The sequence below is a fragment of the Podarcis liolepis genome (genome assembly GCF_965112155.1).
Source record: "Podarcis liolepis genome assembly, chromosome: 10".
Taxonomy (NCBI): Eukaryota; Metazoa; Chordata; class Lepidosauria; order Squamata; family Lacertidae; genus Podarcis; species Podarcis liolepis.
This window is the reverse complement of record NC_139562.1, coordinates 4,249,310-4,275,700: the sequence shown is the minus strand read 5'-3', so window position 1 is coordinate 4,275,700 and position 26,391 is coordinate 4,249,310. Positions and strand designations below refer to the sequence as shown.

Here is a 26,391-nt window from a genome sequence, read left to right as displayed (position 1 = left end):
AAGACGCATGGCAAAAAGAGGCTAATCTGGAGTTCTATGTCAGATTCCCAGCTATTTTCTGTGTCAGAAGGGGCGAGGAAATACACAAATTTACAGTACCAAAGAAAGCAGAGGCCTATATCCAAGCATTAAAGGGAAATAGTCTCCAGGTGGGGCTAGCAATTGAGCACAAGAAGATTTTTATTTTTCATAACAACACACAAGTTCAATATGCAGACTGTAAGAGATGATTGGAATAAGGAACTGGAACTTTCATTATTACCCAGACATTGGGGAAATGTATTAGCTCCAATACCTAAGGTGTTATTGGATTTTAAATTAGGACTAATACAACAGAAAATAATATTTAGTGTTTATTGGACCCCTTTATAGTTGCATAAAAAGGGTTAGCTAAGATAGTTCAGTGCTGTAGATGTGGCAAGGACAAAGAAAAGATTGGAAATTTTGGAAGAGATAAGGGAAAATGAAAAAGATTTATGCCAAACTCCAGGAAACATGAAAGCGAAATAAAACATTAAAACGTTACAAACTCAGATTTCAATACTCTTGAACCAGGAAACTGAATGGAAAATAAAAATGTCAAAACAAAGAAACTTTGAATTCTCTAATAAACTGGGAAGAATGTTAGCTTGGCAATTAAGGAAAAAACAAAAAGAAAGGTGATAAACAAATTCGAAGATAGAGGGAAATTATTGATGATCCAAAGGAAATAACTAAAAAAACTGAAAACTACTTTAGGGAATTATATCAAGACGGGAAAGAAAACCAAGACAAAACAGAAAAATACTTAAGTCAAAATAATTCCCCAAAGATACCGGATGAGAAAATTAAATAGTTAAATTCTCCAGTTATTATGATGGAAATTCAGCAGGCAATTTCCAATGCAAAACTTGGGAAAACACCAGATCCAGTTGGTTTACCAGCTTCTTTTTATAAAAAATAGGAAGAATCCCTGGCACAACCGCTTAAGGAGGTTATGAATGAGATACTATGTAAAGGGAAATTGCCAGAATTGTGGCAAGATGCATTCATAACACTAATCCCAAAACAAGGTACAAATTCAGCAACCGTTCAAAATTATAGACCAATATCCCTCTTAAATAATGATTATAAACTCTTTGCACATATTCTGGCAAATAGATTGAAAAGTATACTAAAAGACAAAATAAATGAAGATAAAACAGGTTTCCTACTGAGACGCCAAATGAAAGATAACATAAGAACTATAATTGACATATTGGAGTACTTGGAGGCAAGAAGTGACAAACAGCCGGTATTAATTGTCCAGAACAAACTTAGTTGGTCTCTAAGGTGCTACTGGACAATTTTTTATTTTTTTTTTGACTGCGTCAGACCAACAAGGCCTGAAGCCGGTACTAATGTTTGTCAATGTAGAAAAGGCATTTGACAATGTGTCATGGAATTTTATGAAAAAACGGGCCTAGGGGAGTCTTTTAGTAGGGGCACAGACACCATTTATGGGAATAAAAAAGCGAAACTGATTATCAGCAATGGAATAACAGAAAGCTTTAAAATAACTAAAGGAATAAGACAGGACTGTGCACTGTCCCCATTACTGTTTATTTTGATCTTAGAAATGTTGACAAAGAGGATAAGAGCAGGTGAAGGCATGAAGGGGATAGTGGTGGTGGGGAAATAATTTTAGCTAAAAGCTTTCGCAGGTGATCTTATAAGAACAACAGATAATCCATTAGAAAGTCTGCCAAAAGATTTGGAAAGAATTAATGAGTTTGGTCAGGTGGCAGGATTCAAACTTAATAAAAATAAAAATAAATTGTTGGTGAAAAGTATTTCAGAACAAGATAGAGATGATCTGCAAACAATTACTGGTATTAAAATCAGTAAAAAAGTTAAATATATGGGAATTTGGCTTACAACGAAAAACATTAATTTATTAAAGGATAATTATGTAAGGTCGTAAAAAGAGATTTAAAAAGACCTAGAGATTTGGGGTAGACTGAATCTCACATTTTGGGGAAGGATATCTGCAATCAAAATGAATGTGCTAATGAAGACGCTTTTTTTGTTTCAGTCGATTCGGGGAGGGAGAGGGAGGATGCTTCAAGGAGTGGCAAAGGGATATATTGAGGTTCACCCTGATGTTGGGAAAGATGGAGGGCACAAGGAGAAGGGGACGACAGAGAACGAGATGGTTGGACAGTGTTCTCGAAGGTGCCAACATGAGTTTGACCAAACTGTGGGAGGCAGTGGAAGATAGTAGGGCCTGGCGTGCTCTGGCCCAGGGGGTCACAAAGAGTCGGACACGACTAAACGAATAAACAACAACAACCTTGAAAAACAAGATGTGGCCTTTGAAGTGCACTGTTGGGGGTGTGAACACTCTGTACCTCTACTGCAGAAGACCAGGGGCAGTTCTTCTGAAACTAACACCCCCTTCCCCCAAGTATATCAGGATGTGCTCATAACAGCCCACAAAATGCATCAGCTGGTGGGCAGGATTTCAATCTGTATTCTGATTAGGCAAAGGAATGTGATGTTTCATGCTTTGTCTTATCTGCTGATGGAGAATGGATTCCTCTTGATGATGCCAACTGAGTTGCAAGAACATTTGCTGATGTTGACGACATTGGGAAAGTATACTCCAGTCTTATGCACTTGTGCATTTGGATCAGAAGAGGGCAGGCAGGCAGGCAGGCAGGAAGGAAGGAAGGACCCAGTGGATCAGGGGACCACACAGTCCTGCCATTCCACTTAAGTTGCACCCTGTGCAGAAGATGATATTCCCCCCAATTCCAGATCAGGAAACTGAGTGGACAAAAATCTCACCCAGCCATTCATGATCACTCTGGAGATGTGTTTGTGGTAGAACAGACACTCTCCTTGTCCATCTCAACCAGATCTGAAGAAGGACCCCCTTTTTCTTCCTTAAAGTGAGGGAAAGAGGTGGGGCTTCATTAGCTAACACAATACACTCAAAGTAAGAGGCGCTGTGGAGAGAAGAAGCAATGGCCACATTTTGTAAAACGGGTGGGCAGAACCAGGAGCACTCTTCCTAGCTTCTTACTTTCTCCTTGCCTAGCATGACTCTCCTCCTCCTTGCTAATTTCCACTTCATAGAAGTTGGATATTTTTCAATCCACAGTAGCTTTCAGGTGAAAGAGATCTTTCTGTACTTCTGTGTTCTGATGCAAAAGATCTCGGTGTATGTTTGCGTTGAACCATTAGGCTTCCCTTGTGCTGCCAAGTGTCTCTCACCACATGCCATTGCCTACCTATCAGACTATAAATGACACATAAAGACCAGCTTCCCACCCAGGCGTAGCTCAACTGGAACACTTGAATAAGGAAGAATCAGCAGCTCAGAGAGAGAGAGAGAGAAGCTGAAAAACCAGGTGAGTTATCTCCCCCCCTTCTGATCTCTTTGACTCGCCATGCTGGCCTTTGAATGGCAGCTATATCTCCAAAGTGAGCAGCACATGAAACAATGGGGTACCTTTGCTTCTCAGGGACCAGCTCCCCAACAAATCAAAGAGTTGATAAATCTATAAAGTGAAATGCCTTGATCTTGAGGATTTGTAACTCCTTACTTTGTTCTATCACCGCGGCAGAGTGAGCTCCCGTTGCTTGGTCACTGTTCCTGCCAACCTAGCAGTTCGAAAGCACATCAAAGTGCCAGGAGATAAATAGGTACCGCTCCGGCGGGAAGGTAAACGGCGTTTCCGTACGCTGCTCTGGTTTGCCAGAAGCGGCTTAGTCATGCTGTCCACATGACCCGGAAGCTGTACGCCGGCTCCCTCGGCCAATAAAGTGAGATGAGTGCCGCAACCCCAGAGTCAGTCACGACTGGACCTAACGGTCAGGGGTCCCTTTACCTTTACTTTATTCTATCTGGGTGAGATAATAAGTGTTTTTTCTGTTAGAAAGCGAATGCCTCGCCTCCTGACCGATGGATAGAGGAAACTCAGCCTAGCAATTGTGTGTTTTGTGTTTTCTGTCTCCAGAAACAGATGCAGCCTTCCTCTGACCCCAGGCTCAGCCTCCTTTGCACCTGCCTTGTTCTGATATGGCAGCTCTCCTTTGGCTTCGCAATGAAAATAAAAAAAGCAGAAACCCCCTACGGTCCCAATGGTAAGGTATCATTTCATCTCGGAGGTGGTTGATGTCTCCTTAGAGAAAGAGAAGCTTCTGGCAGCATTAGAAAACCAAGTGTAGATCCATTGGCATTTTTGCCCAGTCTCTCGTGTGCCATTTTGGGTTAAAGCATTAATTCCAACAATTCCAGCTAGTCTTGAATGATGCGTATTTTGTTTCATCAGTTTCCGAGGGTAAACTGGTTTAGTAGTATTTATTTCCTAGTAGTTTTTATTATTGGTTGAAATAAGATTATCTATTGCTGTTAGTCTCCTTAGCTTCCCTTGCCTGGAAACTAGGCAGGTAAATAATTTAATACAATGTTATTGGTTTCAGAACTCACAGGGTTAAAGAGTTCTGGTGACGTCTCTTACCTGAGGCGTGGTTAGAAACACTTAGGGAGTGGTTTGACGCTAAGTGTTCTGTCTGGTTTCGCTTTTGTGGAGAGAGGACGCAAGATGTGTCAGTTCCCGCCAGGTTGATTTAAGAGCTGTTTTACTTCATGATTAAAGGCAAGAGAAGATAAGAAAGCCTTTGTGTCTGCTCTGAATTATTGCTGCAATTGCTTCACCGCTGTGTTTACTCTGCTACCGGCAAGAGGCAGAGGCAGGAAGGATCTTTGGATCAGCACGGACAGGCTGCAGAGCTGCGCAGGGAAGTGTGCTGGACTCCATGTTTGTTTTTCTTGGCATTCATGGCAACTTCGGCCTCTGCGTTGCCATAGGTTATGGATGCTTGCCAACGCTTTGAAGCATTGCAGGAACGTCCCACGTGTGGGGGCAAGCCAGCAGGAAAGTTGCTGGGGCCAGCTGGAGCTCTGGAGCTGTGTCTTTGAAGCTGGAAGGAGCTCGCTGGGAAGAAGCGGTCTGCCTGAGCCGATCTGCCGGAGGCCGGAGGAAGCTGATGCCAGTCGTGAGTACGCTTACCCCGGGGGAGAAGGAGATGGCTCAGTCCCAGGAACATGGCTTTGAGCTTAAGCTGCCATGTGAGAAGTTAACCACTCAAACGTGGCTGGAGTGGAGTTATTTAGCAGAGTTGTCCCTAGTTGGAGCCAAGCTCTGGGAATTGGTCAAGCCGATGTCTTCGTCAGCTGGGGCAGTTGCAAGCCAACGTGAAGCTGAGGAGCGTGTTCTGGCTTTTCTGGCTGAGAACGTGAGTGCTGATTTAAGGCCTATAGTTCTGGATGCAAGGAAGCCTGAGGTCGCTTGGCTAGCTCTCCAGGAAGTGTGCAACGCTGGGGGCGGAAGCAAGGGCCGGGAGATGGCTGCATCGGAACAGGGGAGGCAAGAGGGCACTGACCACCTTCGTGAAAGCCGGTGCACAGCTGGGAAAGGCTGTGGGACCCCTGAGGGGGGCAAAGGGACTATTGCCACTGCTGCTGTTGCTGCCAGTTTTGCAGGGTCTAAAAGCTGCGTGGGTGATGCAACATGTCTGCATGAGGAGCTTGGAGAGAGGCAAGCTGCTGGGAGCCCTTTACCGACCACTGGGGGTGCAGGAAAGCGTCCTGGGAGCCCTGTGAGCAGTGGGGGGGGGCGGTGAGCAGTAAAAGCACAGAAAAGCCTCTTGTTCCAAAGGCTGCCAAGAGTTGTTTGCGTCGAAAGTCGAAGCCTGGGAAACAGGACACAGCTAAAGGCTTCAAGGTCAGTCATCTGCTGCAGAGGGAGATAACGGCTGCAGAGTTGTCTGGGAACTCTGAGATAAGTCCAGTCTTCAGAGCAACGCAGGATGTTGCGGTTTCGGACGCTGCCAAGGACAGGAGGTGCAGCGGGACGTTTGTTGGCATGGCAACGCTACAGAACAATACCAGCAGGGACACAGCTGTGAAGTGGGTGTTGGATTCGGGAGCGAGTCATCACCTGATAACGCCATCTGCTGGGGAGCTGCGGAATTGCAGGGCTGTTTCAAGTGGAATGACTGTTACATTAGCTGATGGCACAAAAAAGAATGTTTCTAATGTTGGAAATGTATATGTTTCTGTTTTGCAGGCGGAGCTGGAGTGTTTCATTGTACCAGGGATGAAGTGTTGCCTGTTATCGATACCTGCTCTTGCAAAGCAGGGGTACAAAATTTGTTTTGAAAATAACACCTGTTCTATTTCCAGAGGGGGGAAGCTGCTTGTCAACGTGGAGGGCAAGGACAATCTCTTTGTTCTGGAGACACCTCTGGAGGGTGGGGAGAATGCTGGAAAAGCAAAGGCGCAGTGTGCTAGTGTTCCCAGCCATGATTCATGTGTTCATGTGTGGCACAAGAGAATGTCTCATGCTAGTTTGGAAGATGTTAAGAAGCAACCCGGCTGCACCAAAGGTTGTAAGATCACATCATGTGAGGGATCCCTAGTGTGCAGGGCATGCAGCAAGGTTCAAAGGGGCAGATTTCCCGAGGTAAAGAGGGTAACCACAAAACCTTTTGAGTTGGTTCACACAGACCTTACAGGGCAATGAAGTGTGAGAGTCTGGGTGGGGCCAGGTTTCTGCTAACGATGGCAGATGATTTTTCTCAGAATTTATGGTGTTTCTCTCTCAGGTCACAGAGGGAGGCGGCGCAACTCATCCAGGATTGGGTTGCGGAGGTGGAACTAAGGTTCTCCACCAAGGTGCAAGAGTTCAGGAGCGACCGTGGGTCACAGTTCACTGGGTCTGCTCTGAAGGAGTTCTTCAAGGAAAAGGGAATTCGTCACCAGGTGACGGGTGCAAAGTCTCCTCAAGAGAGAGGCGTGGCAGAGCACAGGAGTGAAGCACTGGCTGAAGCTGTCAGGGTTTTACTGTGTGTCTCTGGGATGCCTCAGAGCTTTTGGAGTGAAGCTTGGAAATTTGCCAGCTTTGTTTTTAACATGTCCTACAATCACGATGTACGTGACACACCATATTTTCTGTTGCACAAGCAAAAGCCACAGGTGCATTTCTTCCGTTCGTTCGGTTCCAAGGCTTCAGTGCCGATACCAACAGCGCAACGGAAGGAGGGTGGTCCTAGGTACCAGGACATGATCTTCTGTGGGTATGATCCTGCAACAAATGGGTGGAAGTTTGCATACCCAGAGGGTGATCAGACCAAGCTGCTGGTCAGCAAGCATGCTGAGTTCTTTGAGCAGGGTGGTTGGTCACAGCCTAGGTATGGTTCTGATTTTCTCTCAGAATGCTTGTCCGATTCTGAGGGGGAGGAAAGGGAGGGAGGAGAGGCAGAGGCGGAGCCTGTTGCTGAAGACCAGGTTGCTGATGATGGTCAGGCACAGGGGTGGGTTTCTCCACAGGTTAAGAGGGAACCCAAGAGCGAGCCTTCATCTCCTGTTAGCCAAGTGCAGGAGGCCCGAAGACGCAGCAAGTCAGAGGGGGAGTCCTCTGTGCTGGGAGACACACTTGCTGACCCCAGTGGGTCAGGAGGAGCGCCCGAGGTTGTGCTCCGGCGGTCAACTCGGACCACAAAGGGGGTTCCACCTGAGAGGTTTCAGGTCACCAGTGCGTGGGTTGGTTTCGCACAGTGTGATTCTGGGAGTGTGGAAGGGATTCAACAATTGTCTGGGAGAGATGCCAGTGGGAGGCAAAAGACAATGGGAAGTGAGTTGAACTCAAAGAGGTCTGTAAACAGGGGTTCACAGTTTCCCTCAGGATTCGTGACGAGAGGGGGTGTTATTGGTTTCAGAACTCACAGGGTTAAAGAGTTCTGGTGACGTCTCTTACCTGAAGCGTGGTTAGAAACACTTAGGGAGTGGTTTGACGCTAAGTGTTCTGTCTGGTTTCGCTTTTGTGGAGAGAGGACGCAAGATGTGTCAGTTCTCGCCAGGTTGATTTAAGAGCTGTTTTACTTCATGATTAAAGGCAAGAGAAGATAAGAAAGCCTTTGTGTCTGCTCTGAATTATTGCTGCAATTGCTTCACCGCTGTGTTTACTCTGCTACCGGCAAGAGGCAGAGGCAGGAAGGATCTTTGGATCAGCACGGACAGGCTGCAGAGCTGCGCAGGGAAGCGTGCTGGACTCCATGTTTGTTTTTCTTGGCATTCATGGCAACTTCGGCCTCTGCGTTGCCATATACAATACAATGAAAATATTATATGTCATATTGGACACCAAGAAAGTTGTGAACCCCGTGACCTGGGACGTCTTTGAGGCCGTTCAATTTCCCTTTGACTTTTATGGAACCCCAAAGATACTGTATTTTTAGGTGTATAAGATGAGCTGGTGGTGCTGTGGGTTAAACCACAGAGCCTAGGACTTGCCGATCAGAAGGTTGGATTTTCGAATCCCTGCGACGGTGTGAGCTCCCATTGCTTGGTCCCTGCTCCTGCCCACCTAGCAGTTCGAAAGCACATCAAAGTGCCAGTAGATAAATAGGTACCGCTCCGGCGGGAAGGTAAACGGCGTTTCCGTGCGCTGCTCTGGTTTGCCAGAAGTGGCTTAGTCATGCCGGCCACATGACCCGGAAGCTGTACGCGGCTGCCTCAGCCAATAAAGTGAGATGAGCACCGCAACCCCAGAGTCGGTCACAACTAGACCTAATGGTCAGGGGTCCTTTTACCTTTACCTTTATTGACCCAAAAATGAGGTTCAAAATTTAGGCTCGTCTTATACACGGGTAGTGCTGAGGGGGGAATCCTGAAAATCGCTCACCCGCTGGAACAGCACACAACCATTCACATCGTAGCTGCCTGATTGCCACCATTAGCCCTCCTGCTTGCTGCTGTGGCAGCCAATAGACAGCTGCCCTTGTCACAGCAAGCGGGAGCATGATTGGCGGCCACTGGCCACGGTGCAGAAACCACCTATCAGCTCCCTTATTGCTGCCAGCGGCCACCAATCACGCTCCTGCTTCCTGCGACAAAGTCAGCCGTCTACTGGGTGCCACAGTGGCAAGCAGGAGAGCTAATGGCAGCGATCAGGCAGCTGCAATTTGAGCGGTTGTGTGCTCCATTCCAGTGCGCAAGCGATTTTCGGGATTCCCCCTGCCCACAACAATCAGGTGGCCAATGCCGAAAATTGATCACCTGCCAGAACGAACCGTTTTTAAGCGGCGATTGGCCACTTGATTGTTGGGGAGAAGATGCCAAAAATCGCTCACTCGTCGGAACGAAGTGTGAGCCCAAGATTGTAAGCAGCAGTTGTAAGCAACACGAGTGGTTGTGTGCTGTGTTCTGATGGGTGGGCGATTTTCGGCATTCCCCCAAATAATCCTCCCCAGAAGCTCAACCCCCCCCCTTTTTCTCAATTTTCAGGCCCCTAAAAGAGGGGGGGTCTTATAGATGGAAAAATACAAGTATTTTATTTCCACTGTTTCCAGTACTGACATGACCATGTTGAATGCTAATGTTCTCCTTCTCCATTACCTCAAGGCTGCCTCCGGGGCTGGACCAGAATAAAGGGAAGCTGCTATCGAATCTTTTCCGACCCTTTGAGATGGCGTGAGGCAATGGTAAGAGGGGCCTCTAGGTGCTTTGAGTGGGTCCAGAAAGAGCAAGGGCACAAAACACAAGATATTCTTGAGAGTCTCTGCAGAAGACATGTTATGAATCTCAATCCCATGGCCATGTTTTTTATCCCAGGAGGCCATCTTTTGCATCTCAAGAGCTGATGAGATGTCATTTATGGATATGAAGTGAAGTTTTCCTTCACTAGGCCTTGGACAACCAGCTCAGTTTATCAGTTTATCTTTCTTCTCAGATTCAGATGAGGCTGAGGAAGCTCAGGACCATTGCCTGGAACCACTAGGGGGCTGGATGAAGGCCACTGAAACTCAATCCTGGAAAGGTTCTGTGGGATAGTGATTGGATAGATACGCTCTTCATAGGCTGGAAGTAGGCAGGTCTTCTTTAAGATGGCTTGAGATGGTGGGCTCAACATCCCAGAAAAGACCCATTGACCCCAAAGGCTGGAGTACTTACTCAGGTTTGATGAAGGCTCCAGCATGTTCTGCTTTCAAGTGAGCCCCCAGGGACAGGTAGGTTCATAAATGATGCCCATTTGTTGAGAATAGCATGGAGAACCCAAAGTACGTTAGAGAGAGTCAGAACAGCTTATGCAATAAGGGATGAGGCAAGCAAGATCCACAACAGCCACTGAACACACATTTGAAGAACATGGCATTCCCCCAAGAGTCCAGGGAGCTGTAGGTTGCTGTCCACAGGGCTACAGTTTCCATGGTCCTTGGGTATAAGCTACATGTTTATTAAAGGTGCTTGAAATGTGTGGTGTGGGAGTCATTGAAGCCCACCAGGAAAATAACAGCCGTGTGAGCACCCTGAGGGATGCCATTTGATGCACCAGGTAGTTGGCTTGCTCAGCTCTGACCTCAAGGCTGCCCTGTCTAAATAAATAGCAATGATGTTCCTGCTATGGTAGGGTACATCCCTGGCATTCTCCTACCATGTCCTGATTAGCCAAGCTCATGCGAATAGAATGGCTATTTTGCCAGGTACTGTTCCTCCTTCCGGGAAGGAATATATTAACAGATCAACACAGCTACAGTTCTCCTTGGGGACAGGTTGGCTGTTGTGTCCAGCTTCTGCACAAACATAAAATGACCACTACGCCACCGGACATTGCCCAAGCATGCTGCATGATGGATCTGGCAGCCTTAAAAGTGCACATGCAATTCATTAGATGGGCATGATGGGGGGGAAATTGGCTTTGAAGCACATCTTAATGAGAGCAACTCGATTTGGCATGTCCTGAAATAACACACATCAAAACAGAGGTATCATTTGAAATTTCGTTCTCCCCAAATATATTTCGAACAAACATACATACACTTCACACGACATGAAGTGTACGTGAGTAAAATAGGCACGTTAGGAGGCATGCACGCACAGACACCACAGAATTTTGAGGGGCCCCGGGCACATCCTTGAAGATTTGTGGGGCTCTTGGCCCCCTGCCCAGCAGTTGGCGCCACTGTATTAGAGGAAATTGTGGGTAAAATGTATTCTTGAAAATAACACCCAAAGCTGCAGTATATGAGGTGAAATTGCAAACAAATGTTTTAATACTGGGGCAATGTCCACTCAAATACTGCTCAGTTCTCCCGAGAACTTTTCTTTTTATAAACAAAATCACAAACTGAAAGTGGAGAATCTAATTAAAAATCAGACAATGAAGAAACTGAGCGAGCCACAAATGGGGATATTGCACCGTGCTGGATCTCAGTTGGCCCAACAAAGCTTGCATTTCAATCAGTCACATGTCCAGAGCTGGATTTCCACATATTGCGACTGCACTATTCAACCTTGAGACTGACTTTGAGGAGAATTCAAAGGTAAGTGTAGCTGCATAAAACTCATTCTTTTTTCCACCTCTCAGAAAACCTGCCGTATATTTGACCCGACTTCTGAGCTTGCCTCTATTCATGATATGAAAGAACTGCGTAGGGTGTCTGACATGCTTCTAATTCCAAAGGTACTACGTGTCTGGATTGGATTGTCAGTCAATGATAAGGTGAGTCTCCAAGGCCTTCTCCTCCTCCTCCGTCAGCACTCTTGGAGCTGATAGTAAATGAATTCAGTGGGAAGATTCTTCTATGGGGCTTCCCCAGCTGATGAAATGCTACGAGAAGGTTCTCTGGTCTCAACATACTGGAGGCCAATACAGTCATGGTGGGCTCCCGGCTGATGTCTTGCAACTCAAATAATGTTGTCTGTGGTTCTTTTGGGTGGAATCATCAAGGAGTGTGCTGTGTCTTGGAAGTGTCACCTTGTGATCTGTTCTTTCTAAAGAACATCCCACCTCTCTTGTCCCTACAGGATGGAAATTGGGAGTGGACAGATGGCTCTGTTCCCGAGTTCCTACCGTGGACTAAGGGAGAACCTATGAGTAGTGACATCAACTCATGTGTCTACTTGTTTCGTGCGGACGGTAAGGAGTCCGCTCTCAGGGCTGGTACTTTGGAGCTGCCATGCTCAAAGCAATGCGGGTTGCAGTATTTTCTTGATTTCTACTGCGGATGTGCGATGTGCTCCTTGCCTGCTCTTTGGCCAAGAGTGAAGGACTTCCTTTAGAGCCCTTTCATCTGTTTGGTAGAGATATTCCCAAGCTGCCTTACAAGAATCTAGCCTTCCCAAAGGGGCTCCGACTGACAGGGAATACCATCCTAATCCACTTTTGCTTTCCACTCAAGGTCCTCCCCATAGATGCCACCACCCGCATTGGCCAATTTAATATTGGATAGGTGGCTGGGTTTCTTCTGAATGGGGGAAGAAGAAAGGACATTCTTTGCAGGCACCATGGGGTGTGGGGGTGCATGTGTTTTGAGGGTGTGGGGGTCCCAGCAGCAGCATGCCAAGGAGCCCCTGATGTCACTCTGCCTAAGCTCATTTCTCTTTTTCTTTCCAGTTTTTTTGAGATTTAGAGCTGAGGATTGCCGATATGAAGAATCCTATATTTGTGAACATGAGCCAGCATCTGCATCCTCCTGACCTGTTCGCTCTTCCTGGCTGACCCCATCAAATCTCAGAAGCTTCCATCCAACGCTGTCTTTCTACCTGCGCCTTTTTCAGAATATGAAAACGTCAGAGGTGCCCTTCTGCCCCATTCCAGTGGCCCATCTATTCCAGCGTCCTGCTCTCACAGTAGCCTGCAATAGATCTAATTGAATCCTGCAAGTAGCAAGAGCCCCCTTCCCTGGGAGCCCAGGATGAAGAAACCTGGGGTTCACCAACGTCAGGAGGACAACAGCCTCCCCTTCCCTAATAGATGCCTCAGCCCATTGTGAATTTAAACACATTCCCCTGAAACAAGAACCAATTACTTTCCGTTATTACTTCCTGCCCCTCCAACTTACTGGTCTCCAAGATCCTCATTCAGATTGCATTTAGGACATTCAACTGGTCTCTTTTACTGTGCAAAGAACCAATGCACTTTTATGGCAGTGTCTTCTAGAGCCTTGGGAAGGGTGGAGCCTTAATGAAAGCAATCCCTCTGCAGAGGAAAAATGACTGTTTGCAGGTGTGGCTTGAATCCAAACCACACCTGCAAAAAGACAAAGTGGGACTTGCAGCCAGCCCCCTTGCAGCTGTGCTCTCAGCGCAAACCAGCTGCTTGTTGCTGAAAGGGTGTCTCCAAAGGGGCTTCAGTCCAGCACTAATTAGATGAGAGAAAGACCCCCCCCCCTTGGCAGCAGTAGGACGTTCCCAATGGGGTTTGCTCTTAGCACTGATCAGTGGTGAACTGTCCCCATTCCTGCTCTCAAGGGATTAATTAGGAGCTCATTCAGCTCCCAGTTGTCCCTTTGTCCCCAGCTAATGTTACACAGAACCATAAAATTGTGGAAGTGGAAGGGACCCTGAGGGTCATCTAGGCCAACCCCCTGGAATGCCGGAATCACAACGAAAACATCCCTGGCAGGCTGTCATCCCACCTCTGCTTTCGAACCTGCAAGGAAGGAGAATTCACCACCTTCTGAGGGCGTCCATTCCACTGTCAAATAGCTCTTACACTCAGAAAGTTCATCCTTGTGTTTAGCTGGAATCTCCTTTCTTTTAACTTGAATCCATTGAGGATGTAGTTGGGAGGGGAACAGCCTTGCAGGTGCCCCATCCCTTGTATAATATATATAAGATGATGGGGACTGATGGCAACAGATTTTGAGATGCCAAGAATTCTACTGGACAATGAGCAGAAGAAGGAACCTCCTTCACTGCAGATCCCTGACCTTTTCATCATTCTGATGGGGAAGCATACTTTTTAAAATATGTACATGCCTCTACACATATGTTGCAGAAGTAAATACTCATATATTGCATCAGCCTCAGTGGCTTCTCTTGTATAGTTTTATTGCTTTATTGTTTGGCGCCCAGCCACGCTTCCCCTGCGAGCCTCTGCAGCTTCTGTTTACGCAGTGTGGCTTTAGAGTGGTCGTAAAACAATTAGCAGAATTACACAGCGCCTGTGTGTCGAAAGGGCAGTAAATCAGTCCAGACGGTTCTTCTGTCCTAATCATAGGCGCCGACTCCATGGGGCTTGAGGGGGCCCGAGCCCCCTCAAAAATTCGTTTGGGGGGGCTCTGCCCCCCCAATAATCTCCGGCGCCCCTCCAGCAGAGCGCCATCGCCGCCCCTCCCCCAGCCCAAAATGCACAGGGTCGGGCTGCATGCCTTTGCCCTCCCTCCTGAGCAAAAGCTCCACCCAATTTCCTTCGGAGCTGATTAATAGGCGCAGCACACTCTCCCCTATTCGCTCACGAGGAGGCGGCACCACTTTATTTGCATATTCATGAGCTTATTTATTATTCATGAGCTTTCCCGGGCCCCCCCAATATTTTTTATAAGTCCGCGTCCCTGGTCCTAATATCTCTTTACTGGAAACAAATAGCGTACTTACAATCCACAATCAGCCATCCGTATTAAGCTGCATCGTCTCTGCCTCCTCTCTCTCTCTTTGCAGCGGCTGAACTGAATGCTTTCGATTCCCACTCAGCTCACAGCATTCCAAGCTGCTTTCCTCAAGTCCTGGCTTACTTCCCTTGTAAGCCGGTCCCTTCAGGCTCGAGGCATAGAAGGTTAACCCTTCACTACACCCAACAGCTTCTCTGTCATTTGTGCATCCACTTCAAAGTGCTGGCTAAGACCTTTGACACGTTGGCAATATGGTGCCTTGAGGGCAATCAACTCCTCTATAAGCTTTGATATTGAGATGGAGGCATCCCAGGGAGTCTTCCCTTCAGTTATCCCCAAAACCCTCCAAACAAGACGCATGGCAAAAAGTGGCTAATCTGGAGTTCTGCGTCAGATTCCCAGCTATTTTCTGTGTCCGAAGTGGTGAGGAAATACACAAATTTACAGTACCAAAGAAAGCAGAGGCCTATATCCAAGCATTAATGGGAAATAGTCTCCAGGTGGGGCTAGCAATTGAGCACAAGAAGATTTTTATTTTTCATAACGACACACAAGTTCAATATGCAGACTGTAAGAGATGATTGGAATAAGGAACTGGAACTTTCATTATTACCCAGACATTGGGGAAATGTATTATTTTTTTATATATATATCATATTTATTAAAGTTTCCAGAAATATAAAAATACAAAAAAAAAGAAAAAGAAAAAAAAGATACTTGAAACCTTACTTTCATTACCTACTTTCTGGGACTCCCCCCTCCCCCTCCCAATTGTATTCCCCTTTCATTAATTTGGTTCTACAAGCTCTCACTCCCAATTTGAAGCTTAATTTTTTTAACCCACTATCCAAATTGAATTGTACAAATCTTACCACCGTCCCACATCATTAACAAAAAAAAGAAAAAAGATTTTCCCCAAGATCCACCCCAGTTCCTTCCACGAATTCCCTTTTTTAAACACGTCCAATCAAAATAAAATGACATACATAAGTTATATAAAGAAATAGAAAGTAAAAGATATAAAAAGATTCAAAAGATAGTTACACAGCCTTTGGATTCCAAGTCTCCCCCCCCCTTCCCCGGTTTGAATTCCCCATGTCCATCAGTCTATATGTTATCAGCCTGTAGGTCTCAAGTCATGGCCAAATTTCTCCCCAATTCCATCTTGCCGGTTTTCTTTTAATTTATTAATTTTAATAATATTTAACTTCAAACGTCCAATCTAACAGAGGCCTTTAATTTCCTTGATCTTTACCACTCCTCCCATTGTTCTTTCCGTGTCGTAGTCAGTCCTTTGTTCTTCTTATTCCTCACTTTCTCAGGTTTCTTGTCCTGTGCAGCTGCTAAAACGTTCTAATTCAGAAATCTGGTATCTCTACAGAGGTTTGTTATTCAGGAACAAAAACTTACGTCCAGTCCCTTCCTTTCTTCAATAGAAAATTCTATTGTCTCCTTTAATGTAAATACCTCTGTAGACAAAATACTATTTCAGTTTTGCAGCTTTCCCAGAAGATAACAAGTCCTGTGCGAATCCCGGAGTATTTTTCCACTTACGACCGTTCTTGTAATGTCCCGAAACCCCTCTAGGGGGATTGTAATAACTTTGTATCCTCTAATCCAAAAGTCAAATTCCACTTTATATTCTCCACCTTTGACAGCTACTTTGACAGCTGTCAAAGTCTCCGTCTCTCTTCACCAGGCTCTGCGAATCGCCCCGGTTCCCAGGGGGGGTTGCATTTTCCTTCTCACCCTCCACTCTTCTCCTCCAGCACAGTTCTTATAATTTCCCATCGTGGAATTAATGATTTTTATCAAGAGTATACTTCTCTTTTCGACCTTTAAAAAGGCTCCTTCACGAGTGCCAGCCAAGTCACCCATGTCCACGGGCTCCGTGCCCGTGGTTTTTAAGAGTCCCCGCGTCGCCGGCGCGGTAGGACCCAGCCCCTGCCGAGCAGACTCCCACCGGAGCTCGGAGGGAGTCCGCCATTCGGCGATGGCGCCAACCCGGAAGTGACATTGGGGAAATGTATTAGCTCCAATACCTAAGGTGTTATTAGATTTCAAATTAGGACTAATACAACAGAAAATAATATTTAGTGTTTATTGGACCCCTTTATGGTTGCATTAAAAGGGGTTGGCTAAGATAGCTCATTGTTGTAGATGTGGCAAGGACAAAGAAAAGATTGGAAATTTTGGAAGAGATAAAGGAAAAGGGAAAAGATGTATGCCAAACTCCAGGAAACGTGAAAGCAAAACAAAACATTAAAACGTTACAAACTCAGATTTCAATACTCTTGAACCAGGAAATTGAATGGAAAATAAAAAATGTCAAAACAAAGAAACTTTGAATTCTCTAATAAACCGGGAAGAATGTTAGCTTGGCAATTAAGGAAAAAACAGAAAGAAAAGGTGATAAACAAATTCGAAGATAGGGGAAATTATTGATGATCCAAAGGAAATAACTAAAAAAATTGAAAACTACTTTAGGGAATTATATCAAGACGAGAAAGAAAACTAAGACAGAACAGAAAAATACAGTGGTACCTCGGGCTACATACGCTTCAGGTTACAGACTCCGCTAACCTGGAAATAGTACCTCTGGCTAAGAACTTTGCTTCAGGGTGAGAACAGAAATCGTGCAGTGGCGGTGGAGCGGCAGCAGGAGGCCCCATTAGCTAAAGTGGTGCTTCAGGTTAAAAACAGTTTCAGGTTAAGAACGGACCTCCAGAACGAATTAAGTACTTAACCCAAGGTACCACTGTAAAGGAAGATAAAGCAGGTTTCCTACCGGGATGCCAAATGAAGAAGAAGAAGAGTTTTGATTTGATATCCCGCCTTTCACTCCGTTTAAGGGGTCTCAAAGCAGCTAACATTCTCCTTTCCCTTCCTCCCCCACAACAAACATTCTGTGAGGTGAGTGGGGCTGAGAGACTTCAAAGAATGAAAGATAACATAAGAACTGTAATTGACATATTGGAGTACTTACAGGCAAGAAGTGACAAACTGCTGGTATTACTTGTCCAGTGGCACCTTAGAGACCAACTAAGTTTGTTCTGGGTATAAGCTTTTGTGTGCATGCACACTTCTTCAGATACCTGTGTGCATGCACACAAAAACCTATACCCAGAACAAACTTAGTTGGACTCTAAGGTGCTACTGGACAATTTTTTGTTTATTTTGACTGCGTCAGACAAACAAGGCTACCACCTGAAGCCGGTATTAATGTTTGTCAACAAGGAAAAGGCATTTGACAATGTGTCATGGAATTTTATGAAAAAATGATAAAATCAATGGGCCTGGGGGAGTCTTTTAATAGGGACACAGAAGCCATTTACAGGAATCAAAAAGCCAAACTGATTATCAACAATGGAATAACAGAAAGCTTTAAAATAACTAAGGGAACAAGACAGGACTGTCCACTGTTCCCATTAATGTTTATTTTGATCCTAGAAACGTTGACAAGGAGGATAAGAGCAGATGAAGGCATAAAGGGGATAGTGGTGATGGGGAAATCATTCAAGCTAAAAGCTTTTGCAGGTGATCTTATAAGAACAACAGATAATCCATTAGAAAGTCTGCCCAAAGTTTTGGAAAGAATTAATGAGTTTGGTCAGGTGGCAGGATTCAAACTTAATGAAAATAAAAATAAATTGTTGGTGAATCTCACATTTTGGGGAAGGATATCTGCAATCAAAATGAATGTGCTAATGAAGACGATTCGGGGGAAGGGAGGATGCTTCAAGGAGTGGTAAAGGGATATATTGAGGTTCACCCTGATGTTGGGAAAGATGGAGAGCACAAGGAGAAGGGGACGACAGAGGACGAGATGGTTGGACAGTGTTCTCGAAGGTGCCAACATGAGTTTGATCAAACTGTGGGAGGCAGTGGAAGATAGTAGGGCCTGGCGTGCTCTGGCCCAGGGGGTCACAAAGAGTCGGACACGACTAAACGAATAAACAACAACAACCTTGAAAAACAAGATGTGGCCTTTGAAGTGCACTGTTGGGGGTGTGAACACTCTGTACCTTTACTGCAGAAGACCAGGGGCAGTTCTTCTGAAACTAACACCCCCTTCCCCCAAGTATATCAGGATGTGCTCATAACAGCCCACAAACTGCATCAGCTGGTGGGCAGGATTTCAATCTATATTCTGATTAGGCAAAGGAATGTGATGTTTCATGCTTTGTCTTATCTGCTGATGGAGAATGGATTCCTTTTGATGATGCCAACTGAGTTGCAAGAACATTTGCTAATGTTGACAACATTGGGAAAGTATACACCAGTCTTATGCACTTGTGCATATGGATCAGAAGAGGACATCAAGGAAGGAAGGAAGGAAGGAAGGAAGGAAGGAAGGAAGGAAGGAAGGAAGGAAGGAAGGAAGGAAGGAGCCAGTGGATCAGGGAACCACACAGCCCTGCCATTCCACTTCAGTTGCACCCTGTGCAGAAGGTGATATTCCCCCCAGTTCCAGATCAGGAAACTGAGTGGACAAAAATCTCACATCACTCTGGAGATGTGTTTGTGGTAGAACAGACACTCTCCTTGTCCATCTCAACCAGATCTGAAGAAGGACCCCCTTTTTCTTCCTTAAAGTGAGGGAAAGAGGTGGGGCTTCATTAGCTAACACAATACACTCAAAGTAAGAGGCGCTGTGGAGAGAAGAAGCAATGGCCACATTTTGTAAAATGGGTGGGCAGATCCAGGAGCACTCTTCCTACCTTCTTACTTTCCCCTTGCCTAGCATTACTCTCCTCCTCCTTGCTAATTTCCACTTCATAGAAGTTGGATATTTTTCAATCCACAGTGGCTTTCAGGTGAAAGAGATCTTTCTGTACTTTTTGTTCTGATGCAAAAGATCTCAGTGTATGTTTGCATTGAACCATTAGGCTTCCCTTGTACTGCCAAGTGTCTCTCACCACATGCCATTGCCTACCTATCAGACTATAAATGACACATAAAGACCAGCTTCCCACCCAGGTGTAGCTCAGCTGGAACACTTGAATAAGAAAGAATCAGCAGCTCAGAGAGAGAGAGAGAAGCTGAAAAACCAGGTGAGTTATCTCCCCCCTTCTGACCTCTTTGACTCTCCATGCTGGCCTTTAAATGGCAGCTATATCTCCAAAGTCCTATGCGGCCTAGGACCCTTGTACCTATGGGACCGCCTCTCCTGGTATGCCCCGCGGAGGACCTTAAAGTCCACAAATAACAACAGTTTGGAAGTCCCAAGTCGCAAGGTGGTTAGATTGGTCTCAACTAGGGCCAGGGCCTTTTCAGTACTGGCCCCAACTTGGTAGAACACTCTGTCACAAGAGACTAGGGCCCTGCGGGACTTGACATCTTTCCACAGGGCCTGCAAGACAGAGCTGTTCCGCCTGGCCTTTGGTTTGGGCTCGGTCTGACCCTTATGTTTCCCTCCCCTTGTGGTTTTGATTTATGGGCTACTATTAAAAATGAGGCCGCCAACCTAGCAGTTCGAAAGCACATCAAAGTGCAAGTAGATAAGCAGGTACCGCTCCGGTGGGAAGGTAAACGACATTTCCTTGCACTGCTCTGGTTCACCAGAAGTGGCTTTGTCATGCTGGCCGCATGTACACCGGCTCCCTCAGCCAGTAAAGTGAGATGAGCACCGCAACCCCAGAGTCTGCCAGGACTGGACCTAACAGTCAGGGGTCCCTTTACCTTTACCTTTACTTTATTCTATCTGGGTGAGATAATGAGTGTTTTTTTCTGTTAGAAAGCGAATGCCTCGCCTCCTGACCGATGGATAGAGGAAACTCAGCCTAGCAATTGTGTGTTTTGTGTTTTCTTTCTCCAGAAGCAGATGGGGCCTTCCTCTGACCCCAGGCTCAGCCTCCTTTGCACCTGCCTTGTTCTGATATGGCAGCTCTCCTTTGGCTTCGCAATGAAAATAAAAGAAGCAGAAAACCCCTACGGTCCCAATGGTAAGGTATCATTTCATCTCGGAGGTGGTTGATGTCTCCTTAGAGAAAGAGAAGCTTCTGGCAGCATTGGAAAGCCAAGTGTAGATCCATTGGCTGTTTGGTTCAAAATGACAGAATCCTGTTCTGTATACAGCACGCAGCTTCAATAGCACTTAGATTATACCAGTTTTAATGTCTCCCAGGGCACTTCAACCTTCAGGCCCCCTGACTTTAACCTTCAGGCCCCTGAATGGGATGAACCTATGAAATCTGTTAAACTGTTTGTGCCTGTATCCTCTTCCCTGCACACAGACGTTCCAGTTGGATACTGGTCTGTCGACAATCTTCATCTGTCAGTTGAGCTACCACCAAGAGAGTGGGGCTTTTCTGTGGTGGCCCCACCCCCATTATAGTTGCAGTGAACAGCTACACTTTTCAGAAGGCCTTAAAGTGCCAAAGAGCCTTCCCGTGAATCATTATTTCCCCCTTTTTTTGGAACAGCCTTTTGCTATTAGAATTTCAACTTTTTTTGCTGTGAATCATTCTTGGTTTAGTAGTATTTATTTCCTAGTGGTTTTTATTATTGGTTGAAATAAGATTATCTATTGCTGTTAGTCTCCTTAGCTTCCCTTGACTGGAAAATTGACAGGTAAATAATTTAAAACAATACAATGAAAATATTATACAGTGGTGCCCCGCAAGACAAAATTAATTCGTTCCGCAATTTTTGCTGTCTAGCGAATTTTTCTTCTTGCGAAGCACGGTTTAAACGGTTTAACAAAGTCGCAAGACGTTTTCGTCTTGCGAAGCAATCCCATAGGGGAATTTGTCTTGCGAGGCAAATCGCGAACGAAAAAACCTTTCGTCTAGCGAGTTTTTTGTCTTGCGAGGCATTCGTCTTGCGGGGCACCACTGTATGTCATATTGGAAACCAAGAAAGTGGTGAACCCCGTGACCTGGGATGTCTTTGAGGCCGTTCAATTTCCCTTTGACTTTTATGGCACCCCGAGGATATCGTATTTTTAGGTCTATAAGATGAGCTTTATTGACCCAAAAATGAAGTTCAAAATTTAGGCTCGTCTTATACACGGGTAGTGCTGAGGGGGGAATCCCGAAAATCGCTCACCCGCCGGAACACAGCACACAACCACTCACATCGTAGCTGCCTGATCGCTGCCATTAGCCCTCCCGCTTGCCGCTGCGGCATCCGATAGACAGCTGCCCTTGTCACAGCAAGCGGGAGCATGATTGGCGGCCACTGGCGGCAATCAAGGAGCTGATAAGTGGTTTCCACTCACGTTGCAGAAACCACCTGCCAGCGGCCACCAATCACCCTCCCGCTTCCTGCGACAAGGGCAGCTGTCTATTGGCTGCCGCAGTGGCAAGCAGGAGGGCTAATGGCGGCGATCAGGCAGCTGCAATGTGAGCGGTTGTGTGCTCCGTTCCAGTGCGCAAGCGATTTTCAGGATTCCCCCTGCTCACAACAATCAGGTGGCCAATGCCGAAAATTGATCACCTGCCAGAAGGAAATGTGAGCCTGAGTTTTTAAGCGGCAATTGGCCACTTGATTGTGGGTGAGAGATGGCAAAAATCGCTCATTCGTCAGAACGAAGTGCAAGCCCGAGATTGTAAGCGGCAATTGTAAGCGATGCGAGGGGTTATGTGCTGCGTTCTGGTGGGTGAGAGATTTTTTGCATTCCCCCCAAATAATCCTCCCCAAAAGCTCAAGCCCCCCTTTTTTTCTCAATTTTGAGCCCCCCAAAATACAGGTATTTTATTTCCACTGTTTCCTGTGCTGACATGACCATGTTGAATGCTAATGTTCTCCTTTTCTGCTACCTCAAGGCTGCCTCCGGGGCTGGACCAGATTAAAGGGAAGCTGCTATCGAATCTTTTCCGACCATTTGAGATGGAATGAGGCAATGGTAAGAGGGGGCTCTAGGTGCTTTGGGTGGGTCCAGAAAGAGCAAGGGCACAAAACACAAGATATTCTTGAGAGTCTCTGCAGAAGACCTGTTATGAATCTCAATCCCATGGCCATCTTTTGCATCTCAAGAGCTGATGAGATGTCATTTAGGCATCTGAAGTGAGGCCTTGGGCAACCAGCTCAGTTCATCAGTTTATCGTTCTTCGCAGATTCAGATGAGGCTGAGGAAGCTCAGGGCCATTGCCTGGAACCACTAGGGGGCTGGATGAAGGCCACTGAAACTCAATCCTGGAAAGGTTCTGTGGGATAGTGATTGGATAGATACGCTCTTCATAGGCTGGAAGTAGGCAGGCCTTCTTTAAGATGGCTTGAGATGGTGGGCTCATCATCCCAGAAAAGACCCATTGACCCCAAAGGTTGGAGTACTTACTCAGGTTTGATGAAGGCTCCAACATGTTCTGCTTTGAAGTGAGCCCCCAGGGACAGGTAGGTTCATAAATGATGCCCATTTGTTGGGAATAGCATGGAGAACCCAAAGTACGTTAGAGAGAGTCAGAACAGCTTATGCAATAAGGGATGAGGCAAGCAAGATTGCCCTGGAAATTGCCCAAGCATGCTCCATGATGGATCTGGCAGCCTTAAAATTGCACATGCAATTCATTAGATGGGCATGATGGGGGGAAATTTGGCTTTGAAGCACATCTTAATGAGAGCAACTCGATTTGGCATGTCCTGAAATAACACACATCAAAACAGAGGTATCATTTGAAATTTCGTTCTCCCCAAATATATTTTGAACAAACATACATACACTTCACACGACATGCAGTGTACGTGAGTAAGATAAGCATGTTAGGAGGCATGCACGCACAGACACCACAGAATTTTGAGGGGCCCCGGGCACATCCTTGAAGATTTGTGGGGCTCTTGGCCCCCTGCCCACCAGTTGGCGCCACTGTATTAGAGGAAATTGTGGGTAAAGTGTATTCTTGAAAATAACACCCAAAGCTGCAGTATATGAGGTGAAATTGCAAACAAATGTTTATATACTGGGGCAATGTCCACTCAAATGCTGCTGAGTTCTCCTGAGAACTTTTCTTTTTATAAACAAAATCACAAACTGAAAGTGGAGAATCTAATTAAAAATCAGACAATGAAGAAACTGAGCGAGACACAAATGGGGATATTGCACCGTGCTGGATCTCAGTTGGCCCAACAAAGCTTGCATTTCAATCAGTCACATGTCCAGAGCTGGATTTCCACGTATTGCGACTGCACTATTCAACCTTGAGCCTGACTTTGAGGAGAATTCAAAGGTAAGTGTAGCTGCATAAAACTCATTCTTTTTTCCACCTCTCAGAAAACCTGCCGTATATTTGACCCGACTTCTGAGCTTGCCTCTATCCATGATATGGAAGAACTGCGTTCAGTGTCTGACATGCTTCAAATTACACAGGTACTACGTGTCTGGATTGGATTGTCAGTCAATGATAAGGTGAGTCTCCAAGGCCTTCTCCTCCTCCTCCGTCAGCACTCTTGGAGCTGATAGTAAATGAATTCAGTGGGAAGATTCTTCTATGGGGCTTCCCCAGCTGATAAAACGCTACGAGAAGGTTCTCTGGTCTCAACATACTGGAGGCCAATACAGTCATGGTGGGCTCCCGGCTGATGTCCTGCAACTCAAATAATGTTGTCTGTGGTTCTTTTGGGTGGAATCATCAAGGAGTGTGCTGTGTCTTGGAAGTGTCTCCTTGTGATCTGTTCTTTCTAAAGAACATCCCACCTCTCTTGTCCCTACAGGATGGAAATTGGGAGTGGACAGATGGCTCTGTTCCCGAGTTCCTACCGTGGACTAAGGGAGAACCTATGAGTAGTGACATCAACTCATGTGTCTACTTGTTTCGTGCGGACGGTAAGGAGTCCGCTCTCAGAACTGGTACTTTGGAGCTGCCATGCTCAAAGCAATGCGGGTTGCAGTATTTTCTTGATTTCTACTGCGGGTATGAGATGTGCTCCTTGCCTGCTCTTAGGCCAAGAGTGAAGGACTTCCTTTAGAGCCCTTTCATCTGTTTGGTAGAGATATTCCCAAGCTGCCTTACAAGAATCTAGCCTTCCCAAAGGGGCTCCGACTGACAGGGAATACCATCCTAATCCACTTTTGCTTTCCACTCAAGGTCCTCCCCATAGATGCCACCACCCGCATTGGCCAATTTAATATTGGATAGGTGGCTGGGTTTCTTCTGAATGGGGGAAGAAGAAAGGACATTCTTTGCAGGCACCATGGGGTGTGGGGGTGCATGTGTTTTGAGGGTGTGGGGGTCCCAGCAGCAGCATGCCAAGGAGCTCCTGGTGTCTGCTGTTGACTCTGCCTAAGCTCATTTCTCTTTTCCTTTCCAGTTTTTTTGAGATTTAGAGCTGAGGATTGCCGATATGAAGAATCCTATATTTGTGAACATGAGCCAGCATCTGCATCCTCCTGACCTGTTCGCTCTCCCTGGCTGATCCCATCAAATCTCAGAAGCTTCCATCCTACGCTGTCTTTCTACCTGCGCCTTTTTCAGAATATGAAAACGTCAGAGGTGCCCTTCTGCCCCATTCCAGTGGCCCATCTATTCCAACGTCCTGCTCTCACAGTAGCCTGCAATAGATCTAATGGAATCTTGCAAGTAGCAAGAGCCCCCTTCCCTGGGAGCCCAGGATGAAGAAACGTGGGGTTCACCAACGTCAGGAGGACAAAGCCTCCCCTTCCCTAATAGATGCCTCAGCCCATTGTGAATTTAAACACATGCCCCTGAAACAAGAACCAATTACTTTCCTTTATTACTTCCTGCCCCTCCCAACTCACTGGTCTCCAATATCCTGATTCAGATTGCATTTAGGACATTCAACTGGTCTCTTTTACTGTGCAAAGTTCCAATGCACTTTTATGGCAGTGTCTTCTAGAGCCCTGGGAAGGGTGGAGCCTTAATGAAAGCAATCCCTCTGCAGAGAAAAAATGACTGTTTGCAGGTGCGGCTTGAATCCAAACCACACCTGCAAAAAGACAAAGTGGGACTTGCAACCAGCCCCCTTGCAGCTGTGCTCTCAGCGCAAACCAGCTGCCTGTTGCTGAAAGGGTGTCTCCAAAGGGGCTTCAGTCCAGCACTAATTAGATGAGAGAAAGACCCCCCCCCCCTTGGCAGCAGTAGGACGTTCCCAATGGGGTTTGCTCTTAGCACTGATCAGTGGTGAACTGTCCCCATTCCTGCTTGCAAAGGATTAATTAGGAGCTCATTCAGCTCCCAGTTGTCCCTTTGTCCCCACCTAATGTTACACAGAACCATAAAATTGTGGAAGTGGAAGGGACCCTGAGGGTCATCTAGGCCAACCCCCTGGAATGCCGGAATCACAACGAAAACATCCCTGGCAGGCTGTCATCCCACCTCTGCTTTCAAACCTGCAAGGAAGGAGAATTCCCCACCTTCTGAGGGCGTCCATTCCACTGTCAAATAGCTCTTACACTCAGAAAGTTCATCCTTGTGTTTAGCTGGAATCTCCGTTCTTTTAACTTGAATCCATTGAGGATGTAGTTGGGAGGGGAACAGCCTTGCCGGTGCCCCATCCCTTGTATAATATATATAAGATGATGGGGACTGATGGCAACAGATTTTGAGATGCCAAGAATTCTACTGGACAATGAGCAGAAGAAGGAACCTCCTTCACTGCAGATCCCTGACCTTTTCATCATTCTGATGGGGAAGCATACTTTTTAAAATATGTACATGCCTCTACACATATGTTGCAGAAGTAAATACTCATATATTGCATCAGCCTCAGTGGCTTCTCTTGTATAGTTTTATTGCTTTATTGTTTGGCGCCCAGCCACGCTTCCCCTGCGAGCCTCTGCAGCTTCTGTTTACGCAGTGTGGCTTTAGAGTGGTCGTAAAACAATTAGCAGAATTACACAGCGCCTGTGTGTCGAAAGGGCAGTAAATCAGTCCAGACGGTTCTTCTGTCCTAATCATAGGCGCCGACTCCGTGGGGCTTGAGGGGGCCCGAGCCCCCTCAAAAATTCGTTTGGGGGGGCTCCGCCCCCCCCAATAATCTCCGTCGCCCCTCCAGCAGAGCGCCATCGCC

General features: G+C 46.2%; 2 protein-coding genes and 1 long non-coding RNA gene across 4 annotated transcripts in view; all 3 read left to right on the top strand.

Annotated features, from left to right (window-relative positions):
• The window catches only part of LOC310687077, a 78,547-nt gene that overhangs the window by 832 nt on the left and 51,324 nt on the right, over window positions 1–26,391 (top strand). The gene's annotated exons all lie outside the window — the stretch shown is intronic.
• Window positions 2,764–12,822, top strand: LOC310687020 (C-type lectin APL-like). 2 transcript variants are annotated; one of them, XM_083461643.1, is made up of 6 exons: window positions 2,764–3,374; window positions 3,984–4,110; window positions 9,434–9,513; window positions 11,397–11,531; window positions 11,837–11,948; window positions 12,426–12,822. In XM_083461643.1, exons 2-6 carry the CDS (start codon window positions 3,990–3,992, stop codon window positions 12,506–12,508), a joined length of 531 nt encoding a protein of 176 aa, XP_083317769.1. In that variant the 5' UTR covers window positions 2,764–3,374; window positions 3,984–3,989; the 3' UTR covers window positions 12,509–12,822. The 2 variants fall into 2 exon arrangements, with proteins under 2 accessions (XP_083317769.1, XP_083317768.1); XM_083461642.1 differs by lacking the exon at window positions 2,764–3,374 and having other exon boundaries at window positions 3,920–4,110.
• Window positions 19,386–24,774, top strand: LOC310688140 (C-type lectin lectoxin-Thr1-like; the record flags this gene model as incomplete). The annotated part of the gene is made up of 6 exons (XM_083464264.1): window positions 19,386–19,478; window positions 20,243–20,369; window positions 22,194–22,273; window positions 23,636–23,770; window positions 24,076–24,187; window positions 24,673–24,774. Coding segments are annotated over 6 exons (630 nt in total), but the record flags the coding sequence as incomplete, so codon positions are not given.